At 40.2% G+C, this 10,643-nt stretch overlaps 1 protein-coding gene across 2 annotated transcripts in view; it reads left to right on the top strand.

Annotated features, from left to right (window-relative positions):
* The window catches only part of SYNPR (synaptoporin), a 302,749-nt gene extending 292,193 nt beyond the window's left edge, over window positions 1-10,556 (top strand). The window contains exons 5-6 of one of the 2 annotated variants that reach the window (XM_025885533.2): window positions 2,637-2,828; window positions 8,774-10,556. In XM_025885533.2, the coding sequence (XP_025741318.1) occupies window positions 2,637-2,828; window positions 8,774-9,031 (450 nt within the window). In that variant the 3' untranslated portion in view covers window positions 9,032-10,556. The remainder of the gene's footprint in view (window positions 1-2,636; window positions 2,829-8,773) is intronic. The other variant, XM_073901494.1, reaches the window with a different exon arrangement.
* Window positions 10,557-10,643: the final 87 nt, after the last annotated feature.

The raw sequence follows: 10,643 nt of genomic DNA on the forward strand, positions 1-10,643 counted from the left end.
CTATTATTAAAAGTCTAAAAGTTTTGATAGTATTTTCTCCAATTTCCAATGCAGAGGTCTTCACATGACTCTGTTCTTGTTTCCCCACCCTAACACCATTTTCTCAAGTCTACTTTTAATTATGATGAGCATAAATAATGACAGCTACTGTCTCATAATTGGAACGATAGGGTGTCTATAGCCTCTAACAAATATGCAACAGCAAGAAAGCAGAGTCCATATTTTGCATTTTCTTAGTTCCCTCATAGGACTGTGCTCAGTACCTGGCACATTACTCAAAAATGACTGTTTGAATGAAAGCATGCATGAATGAGCAAGGTACCAGATTGAACATGAACCTAAATTTGTATTTGACAGAGTCAACCTTATTTATTTGTTTTATTTATTTGTAAATAAATAAGTCTTATTTATTTGTAACCATTCCTCCAGTTTGTAATTCAGACTCAAAACACTTGACTCTCTTGATTCCAAATGTTCTTATTTGATTGCTGTAGATATTGTACTTGTTTATCTGTTTATACCAGCATTCATTCCAGAAACAACTTAAGATAGCTTACAAGGATATATGAAACACAAATCACACCTAACAAATACTATCCACAACAGCATCCTTACAGTGTAAGAGTTCCCTCAGTGTCGATCCTGGGATTTGATGAAAAATAATTCAGTCAGCACTACTGGGTATTTACCCCAAAGATACAAATGTAGGGACCCGAAGGGGTACGTGTACCCCAATGTTTATAGCAGCAATGTCCACAATAGCCAAACTGTGGAAAGAGCCAAGATGCCCATCGACAGATGAATGGATAAAGAAGATGTGGTATATATACACAATGGAATATTATGCAGCCATCAAAAGGAATGAGATCTTGCCATTTGCAACGACGTGGATGGAACTGGAGGGTGTTATGCTGAGTGAAATAAGTCAATCAGAGAAAGACATGTATCACATGACCTCACTGATATGAGGAATTCTTAATCTCAGGAAAGAAACTGAGTGTTACTGGAGTGGTTGGGGGTGGGAGGGATGGAGTGGCTGGGTGATAGACATTGGGGAGGGTATGTGCTACGGTGAGCGCTGTGAATTGTGCAAGACTGTTGAATCACAGATCTGTACTTCTGAAACAAATAACGCAACATATTTTAAGAAAAAAGGAAAAGAAGAAGATAACAGGAGAGGAAGAAAAGGGGAGTATGTCAGAGGGGGAGACGAACCATGAGAGATGATGGACTCTGAAAAACAAACTGAGGGTTCTAGAGGGGAGGGGGGGAGGGGGATGGGTTATCCTGGTGATGGGTATTGAGGAGGGCACGTTCTGCATGGAGCACTGGGTGTTATGAACAAACAATGAATCATGGAACACTGCACCAAAAACTAATGATGTAATATATGGTGATTAACATAACAATAAAAAAATTTAAAAAAAAATAATAATTCAGTCATGTCATGAGGGAAAGCTCACCAGAACAAGTCACATGTGCCATGCCTTTGGGTGGGAAAGAGACACCGGGCAAGTTTTCTACATGACAGGCTTATCATTTAGAATAAAAAAAAGAAATCTTTCTGTTGGTTATAGCAAATGTACTCTTTTCCTTTCCAGGTCAGTGTTTTTCGTATACTAGATAAGCAGGATGCAACATTTTTTTGTAGTCAGGCATAAATAAGTAAATCTGAAAAACTGTCCTATGTTGGAACATGGTCTGCTTCCAACTTGGACAGTGACTCCCAACCCCCACCCCCTCTGAGTCATGAGGGAGGATATGAGAAGTAGCCCAGATGCTCAGAATGTCTCTTTAAAATATTCACCCTCTTACATTCTAGAGATGTTGTTTCATGTGAAAAAAGAACCTTCTTTCCCCTGTAATCTTAGCAGATCCTTTTCTAAGTCAGACAGATCTGGATTTGAATTCTGGCTCTGCCCCTTTCTATATGTTACCTTATATCTCTGGGCCTTGATTTCCTCATCTTTAAAATGGGTATTAAAAATATTGTCTAACATGATATTTGTAAGGGTAATATTATATAAAATCTCTTGCCCATAAAAAAGCACTCAAAACATTATGGCTGTTAGTACCTCCCACTTAACACCGTCCCAAGCATACACTAGATGACACATAAGAATAATGTGTCGAATGAATGAATGAATGAATATTGCTATCTAGGAGTCTTTAGCAATCACAAATCTCTGTCTGCAGTCATCAGCACAGGGTGGCTAAGATCGTGGGCTTAGGGGTTGGCTTGTCAGGTTTGAGTGCTGACGCCATCACTGATTATCTGTGGGCATCTAGACAAGTCGCTCGATCATCCCCTGTCCCAGTTTTGTCAACTGTGACTGGGACAATAATAGGAACTTCCTCACAGGGGTGTTGTAGGAACAATTAGAGGAGGGCTATAAGTACTTAGTATCATTCCTGGAACACAGCAAGCATTCAATAAATATTACCATTGTATATTTCATACGAATATAAATATAATGTCACAGAACTTTCTTTTATTTATTTTTCAACTTCTCCCTGGTTCCAGGGCTCTGGGATCTAGGAATTTTCCAAAAGGCAAGCTGCATAGTTGCATAAAGTAACCAATTCATTTCTAGACTTCACACTTCTTTTACTGTTTTATCTTTCTGTTTCTGTAGGACTTCGTCGTCACCGTAGTCTTTTCGTTCTTGTGGTTGGTGGGTTCATCAGCCTGGGCGAAAGGACTGTCTGATGTCAAGGTCGCGACGGATCCCAAGGAAGTCTTGTTACTGATGTCAGCTTGCAAACAGCCGTCCAACAAATGCATGGCGGTCCACAGCCCTGTAATGTCCAGCTTAAACACTTCCGTGGTATGTTTTCATCTATGCTTTACCTCCCAAATCTTTGTTTGCCATTCAAGTGAATAGGAAAAGCATCTCAGAAGTCATCTTGGAGATTTCTGCCTCCGAAACTAGGTCAATGTAAGAGGCGATATTTCACTCCCTGTGCAAGATGATCCTCTGGTCTTCAAGTTTTGTATTGTCAGAACCCATGGGCTTTAATGCCGCCAATTAAGGAGTCTTAGTAAGAACCCAGCAGGTATTGGCAACCCCTGCTTGGATGACAGTCAAGTCAAAATTCTAAGCCAGAAGCAGATATAAAATCTGAACTTTAAGGCTGAAGCCTGCCAGAAGTTAAAAGGAATATTTGATGGCAGAGAGGTTTCCTGGGAAGAAAACATTGTTCAAGCCACACATAGCTAGAATACATCCAGTTGATTGTCTGGAGAAAGAACACACAGACCTGGTAGGACGTGGGAAGAATAGCACAGTATAAAAAATACTTATAATAGTTACAGTGATTTTTTTTTTTATCTCCTCCGTGTTCCCGGTTTAATTGCCTGGTAACTTTGGAAAAGCTGAACTATATTAGTTGAACAAAGTCAAATATTATCAAATGTATATCTCTCACAGGAAGACAGAAAATCTGACAGATAGCAGGGCAGCTAAATTGGATGCTTGTGTTATTTTAAAGAAACTGCATCTAAGAAAGACAGAAACTATAATGGCAGCAAAAAGCAGTCGTTACGGAAGAAGACCTGACAGTGTTTGCAGAAGGAAAAACATTCTTTAGCAATCCCTAAAAATAATTATCTTGGCTTCAAGGTTAGCTTATGTTTTACAGCTTTCTGAAATTTAATCTGAGAAGGCATTTAAGATGGGGGAAAGGGTTGCTAATCATTTCCTGTTGATTTGATGGTGGATCCTGCCTTGGTGAGAGAGGAAACATGGAATGAAACTGTGTCCGAGGATGTCACCATCATCTTTGCTCATTGCTGGCCACACCCACTGCGGAATGCATGGGAATATATTCTCCTGCTTCTGCAGTTTCTTTCTAGGCAGTGCTGAATGAAGGTTATTGTAATCTGGATCTCAAAATCTAAGAGAACAAAGAGAAAGATCACCCAATGTGTTTGTCCAATTACTAATCAATCTTCTAATACATTATGACATCCTGCATGGTCTATTTAATTCTACCTCTGATGTCTCTAACAAGTTTTAGACTAGGCAATGGGAATTTTGAATGAGAAACAATGTGCGGTGTCTCCTAAAATCAAAAAGAGGTATTTGCCTTTCTCTGCCTGACTGATTTCACTTAGCATAATACCCTCTAGGTCCATCCATGTTGTGTGTCAATTATACTCAAATAAAAAAAGAAAAGAAAAAATATCCACTAAATTCTACACATACATACATGTATATTTTTAAATAAAATATGTAATTAAAAAAATTTTTTTTAAATCAAAAAGAGAGGGGCGCCTTGGTGCCTCAGTTGGTTAGGTGTCTGCCTCTGGCTCAGGTCATGATCCCGGGGTCCTGTGATCGAGTCCTGCATCGGGCTCCCTGCTCAGCAGGGGAGTCTGCTTCTCCCTCTCCCTCCCTTCCCACTCGTTCTCTCTCTCTCTCTCTCACTCTCTCTCTCAAATAAATAAATAAAATCTTAACAAAATAAATTTTTAAAAAATCAAAAAGAGAAATAATGGAAACCAAATAGCATGTTCTGTGAGAGAGGACAGATCTGGATCTACAACAGTTAAGGGTCCTAGTGACAGAAAATTCAATTCAAGCTAGCTAAAGCAAAACAATCCGCCTATCCCTAACGTCTGTTCTCTGCACCTCCTTCTGCACCAATGCCTGTATGTGCTGGAACATTTGGGTTGCAAGTAACAGAAACTGACTCTGACTAACCTCATCAGGAAAAAAATATATCTTTGGAAAGGTAAGAAGTAGCTCAGAAAATTGATGAAATCTGATGAAACAGGCTCTACAAAAAGCAACATCTAGAGCAGGACCAAGGTTCCAGATGTCAGATACCAGGGCATACCTGACCTTCCATACTCCGCTCCTGATTTAAAGTTCCAGCACAGAGCTCATGCCATTTGACTGCAACTGGGCTTTTCGAAGTAAACAAAATTTCTGTTACCAAAAGCAGAGGGAAAGAATATTTATCTGCCAAAATGCAGTGATATTTTTTCATTACAAACTCATTTGTCTTCAAATCCTATTGAGCTAGCTTTTCACAAAAAGTAAAAGTAATTAGGAAGACACTAGAAATGTGTCTTCTAAGGGCCAAACTTGGGGCCAGAACTGGAAGACTGGCAGGAAACTGGACAGTTCGCATCCTTCATCCCTCATCTCTCTCTTTCTGACTATTATATAATTGTCTCTTTTCAGATGCATTTTTTTCTTTTTCCTGTTTACACAAGGGAAGATAGCCACCCCATGGTTTCTGAGTTTGTATTTCTTTTTATCTTTTTAAAAAGATTTATTTATTAATCTGAGAGAGAGAGAGAGCAGGGGAGGGGCAGAGGGAGAGGGAGAGAAAGAATCTCAAGCAGACTCTGGCTGAGCACCTAGCCCTACGCGGGACTCAATATCACAACCTGAGATCATTGACCCAAGCCAAAACCAAGAGTCGGACACTTAACCAACTGAGCCTCCCAGGCGCCCCTGTTTCTTTTTAAAGGAACGTCTTGAATTGAACTAAAAATCACTCAGGTCTAATCCCACATTTCTGGCAGAGAGAATCTCATTAGCTCATCTTGGGCCAGGTGTCCACCTTGGCTGGGGACTGGGGGCTGGGGGAATTGTGCAGAGAAAATATGGCTCACAGAACCAAACCAACTTGCCTACTAGGCAAGTGTAGGCTTTGGAGGAGTTGCCAGACACACCATAAGGGGTGACCTCTACAAGTAACTGGTTCAGCAATAGCAATGGTATTTCTACCTGCGTAACAAATTTACTTTCTCCAAAGCATTTTGGCATCTGTGATTTCACACTTACACACATAGGCAGGGAGCTCTCCAGATATTTTAAATGCAGGTAGCTGCGGGGAAGGGATTTGCATAAGACATCCCAAATGGTGACAGCAATGCCAGACTAGAGCCAAAGTGCCCGAATACTGTTGCCACTCGAAACAGTTACGGGCATAGCTTTGGAGTTAGTCTTCCAGGGTTTGAATCCTGGCCCCACTGCTCAATAATTGACTGCCCTTGGACAAATTCATTAAGGTCCCTAATCCTTAGTTTCATTATTTGAAGTGGGGCTATTATCGACCAGACCTCACGAGACTGTTGATTCAATGAGATAATAGACGATAAGTACTTAGCCCAGTGCTCAGCAAAGGGCAGATGTTCAGTAAGAGTCAACCAAAAGCTGCCCCTACAATACCTTCATTTTCCTAAATGTCATATCGCGTTAGAGCCCAAAAAACAGGGTAGGGGAAAAGAATGTTGTTGTTGTTGTTTTCCTATCTCAACTTTTCTTGCAAAGGTTCCCTGAGCATAACTGTTCTCTCCATAATTTCTACTTCTGCTTCTCCAGCTTCATCATAGGCAATCTTGACCCATCTTCTCGGCTAATCTAGATCTCATCTCCTCATTCTCTCTCACACTATGCACACTTTCTTTTGGTCTCTCCTTCCGTTGTCCCCACATCTGAGCTTGAATCAAAATCCTTACTCCGACTTCAGATGCAACAAAATGGCAAGAAAAGATGAAAGAGCCCATGAGCCCCTACAATGGGCCAGCCAGGAGTCTGCGTGTGATATCAGTGTGATGACAACGGAATAAGACATCGCTGCTCCTGACGCATGCCCATGGGGACACCTTGTGTATGTTCTCACTTTGAAGTTGCATTTCCCTGATTTCTGTGTTCTTCTTGAGCATACCTTTCCTAGAAACCAAGTAGCAGCAAGCAAAAAGGAGAAATCAAGGAATAAGAAACAAAATGACAGCTCTGGGCAGAGCCCTCTCTTCATGTCTGAAAATATTCCTTGATAATTTTTTTCTACTCATATATTGACATATACTTAAACAAAGATACAATTTAACCAAGATCTCCCTTTGATGGAAAATATCCTAGTTACTGTACACACAAATGAAAGATACTGCATGTATATTACAATGTTATCAGTGATTAATTCATTTTGATCACACAACTGTTATCCTGTGAGTATCTTATTTATGCTTTTTATCTCCCTCAGCAAGGAGCCTGGAGCATGGCATAAAACAATGTTAAACAAACGTCAGTTAACATTAAAGGGAAAAAAGAGGGTAGAATGGGAGAGAAGGAAGAAGGGGTAAACCAGTCTTTTAGATCAGGTGAGGGCCTAAATACTGCTTGGGCTGCCAACATCCCCTATCGTCAAAGTCCCACGTCAGCTTATGCTGCAGCCAAAGAGCCAACTGAATACAATTCATGGAAATACTGGGGAAGTATTCAGAGTATAGCCTACCAGTCAGTAAGCATTTTCTAATGTGTCCAACACCGTCTAGCTGCTTTACACATATTCTCTTTAATCCTTACAACTGTCACCCAAGGAAGGAATAATTGTCTTCATTCCATAGAAGGGGGGGGCAGGGCAAAAAGAGCTGAGTTCCAGAGGCTAACTGCCTTGTCCAAGGTCATAGAGCAAGAAGGTGCAGAGTTTAGGCCACCCTGATTTCAAAGCCCATGGGATGACTCGCAAGTTGACATTCAAGTAGTGTGCCCTGATCCACCTGCTGCTAAAATACTCAAATACTTTGGTGAAAAGCCCCTGCTCCAAGGCCCCAAGGCGCCTCATATTGACTACACTAGCCCCCCACTCCCACCCACAGGGCACTCGGGACCACCTTACCATCCAGCAACAAGAGGATAAATTCTGGCCCAGCAGAGGACTTCCAGCACCCAAATTCCAGAGCTATGGCGGTGGCCCAAGTCCATTTTGATTGGTGATTGTCACGCTGGAGTGGCTACTAAATATACTTTAATGTCGTCATGGCTTTATATCATACTGTCTGTCTCCAGTAGGGGGCTGTTAAAATCCACTGCCTGTGGTTAGTTTCCAGGTCAACCAATGCCCCCGGGGAAAGGTGTGGAACAGCCGTTCTGTTTGGGGCCTCTTGCACCAGTAAACAGTTCTGCTTCCATCAAACCCTCAGGGCCTGGGGAAGCAACGCCTGATCCTCTGATTCACCAACACCCTTTTGGAGTGTTAAGAGGAATTTCTATAGGAAAGCCTCATATCCAGTTCTTAGGAAAACATCGCCTACTTCTCTGACACCTGCATTTCACTCTTCTGGTTTCAACATTCATTTCTGAATGTGATAGGCACAGAAAGTTCAACTATTCAAAGTCACAGCCTCTGTGTGCACTAACATTCGTGTGCTTACCTGCATACCACCTGTACGAATGCTTACTCCATACTTCTATCTTTAAGTTGATTCATTTTTTATAGCGTTACAAGACCTGGAAGAGTAGGATCTCTAGCCATAATGGGAAGGTAACCTTATAAATGAATGCACTATTGTTAAAATGAGAGTTCTCAACTCTGTATCCCCCAAAGACCTCTTACACAATAAGAAATCCCTCACTTGGGGAGACAGTAACACTTCAGTAAGGACTCAGATGATGGAGTCAGACAGAACAGGGCTTGACCCTTATGGACTACTTAGCAAGTCATGTGACCTTGAAGAAGATTCTTGTCTCGAACCTCAGTTTTCACATCTTTAACATGGGTATAATAATAGCACCTTCTTCTCAGGCTGAATGAATCCATACACACTAAGCCCTTTATACAGTGCCCAACGTGTAGGAAGCATTCAATAAAAGTCAGATATTCTAAAGGAAATAGCAGATCCAAATGAAAAATTGGAAGAGATCTCAATCTTGAATGGAAAGTAGCCTTACGTTGTATCATTAAGGATTTTTCTGAAGTTGAGATTTTTCTTGCATTTCTTTCTCTCCACTCACTTGCTCTGATTCTCCTTTAGGTCTTTGGGTTCTTGAACTTTATCCTCTGGGCTGGAAACATCTGGTTTGTTTTCAAGGAGACTGGCTGGCATTCCTCGGGACAGAGGTATCTTTCAGACCCGATGGAGAAGCACTCGAGCAACTATAACCACGGCGGCTACAACCAAGACAGCTATGGGTCAAGCAGTGGGTATGGGCAGCAGGCGAGCTTGGGGCCATCCTCCGATGAGTTTGGCCAACAGTCCAGTGGCCCGGCTTCTTTTACCAATCAAATTTAACACATAGTATTTGCATTCTTCTGGAGAGGGCCTCACCACCTTCCATTCTAGTAGCAGAAGAATTTTATAAGAGTTTCAATCAATTATTAATGCAGAGGGTGTTGAATGTAAATCAGAGATCTGGAGTCCTCATTAAGGCAGAAAAGCCTGGGTCGTGATAAATGGTACTTAGATAGGAGACGACATGAGGAGATACATTATTCATCATAGATGCCTAATTGGAGAGTACCTTGTTATATACACAGATACTTTTATGGTCGTTTTGTAGGTGTGTTGAGATAGTAAAAGCATTTTGTAGCTTAAAGTCTCTAGTATGTATTATGCATAAAGTAAATTATATAGCAATGAGTTTCCCGATGCGTTTTGATGCGAAAGACGTTTTAATGATTTCTATAAGATAATTTGGTGTATCACACATGCATGTGTTGTGTTTGGTTGTAGACCCTGTAGGACTGTGAGTCTCTTAAGTATTTGTTTCAGACAATTATGCTGGTTTTTTTTTTTTACTTGAGAATCAGTGTTCATATGATTTAGTGCATGAATAAGCATTTTCTCACAAAATGAACATTTGAACTGTATTTATGAAAATTTTCCAGTTTGCATCATGAATTTGTTAAATGGACATTTAAAGAAATATATTCATTACTTTGTATACTTGCAAATTTGTCACTTTGGCTTTACCCAATTCTGAATGCACTGTAACTAAGGTTTGGGATTTTTTTCCCCCTATTAGTCGATATTTCATTGTTATATATGGTAACTGCCCAATATTTATTCTATTTACTTAGTTAAATATTTACATTCTTGTAACTTTCTATGGTGTTTTGTGGCTCTTATCCTACGGACCATGAACAATAGGCCCAATAACTGTTCGTGTTTATGGAATGTTGTTTTCTTAGAATAATAGAGATGCAGGTATCAGACACCATAGTCAGAAGCTATTGTGCCGACATACTAATTTATAAAGGATGTTCTGTAGAATCTACACTACCAGCTAAACTTTTAAATCCTATTTATTTGTAAAGTTAATATGTTCCTTGATCCAATTATTAAAAATTCTCCAGTCATGGCTTAACTTACTAATTACTAATTCTGATTTGAGTGTTACCCATAAATTAGAAATGACTTCCGTGAACAACTCTGATCCCAAAGAGGGTTCTCATGAAATATTCCTCAGAATTTTTTCATTATCAAGAAAATGCCAATCTTCTCCTCTTTGTTTTTAACTCAAGTGAAACATCAAGGCCCAACAGTGAGGGCAAACCGTGCATCTGTATTTCCAGATAAAAGTTATCGATGTACAAAACTCTGTGTGATCTGTGATGCTGGAAGCATTTTAGCACAAAACAGCCGTGTTTCTTAGATGATATCTGTAACCAGTTTCTGGATCCCATTGGATAAATCTGTATTGTGATATCTATTTGACCTTAATAAAGTTGTTGCTTACAGCCCTGGCTGGATAGTGCAGAATTGCAATAGAACCTGGTTAGTTTTAGCAATGGATTTAACAATACCTTTTATACAATGTATAAATGAGCAATGTTTCCAATCTCTCCCCGCCCTTGTTTTTTTTTTTTTTTAAGATTTTATTTATTCATATGCCAGAGAGACA

The sequence above is a fragment of the Callorhinus ursinus genome, unplaced genomic scaffold (assembly GCF_003265705.2).
Source record: "Callorhinus ursinus isolate GAN/ISIS: 27379988/994484 unplaced genomic scaffold, GSC_fseal_2.0 scaffold15, whole genome shotgun sequence".
NCBI classification, from domain to species: Eukaryota; Metazoa; Chordata; class Mammalia; order Carnivora; family Otariidae; genus Callorhinus; species Callorhinus ursinus.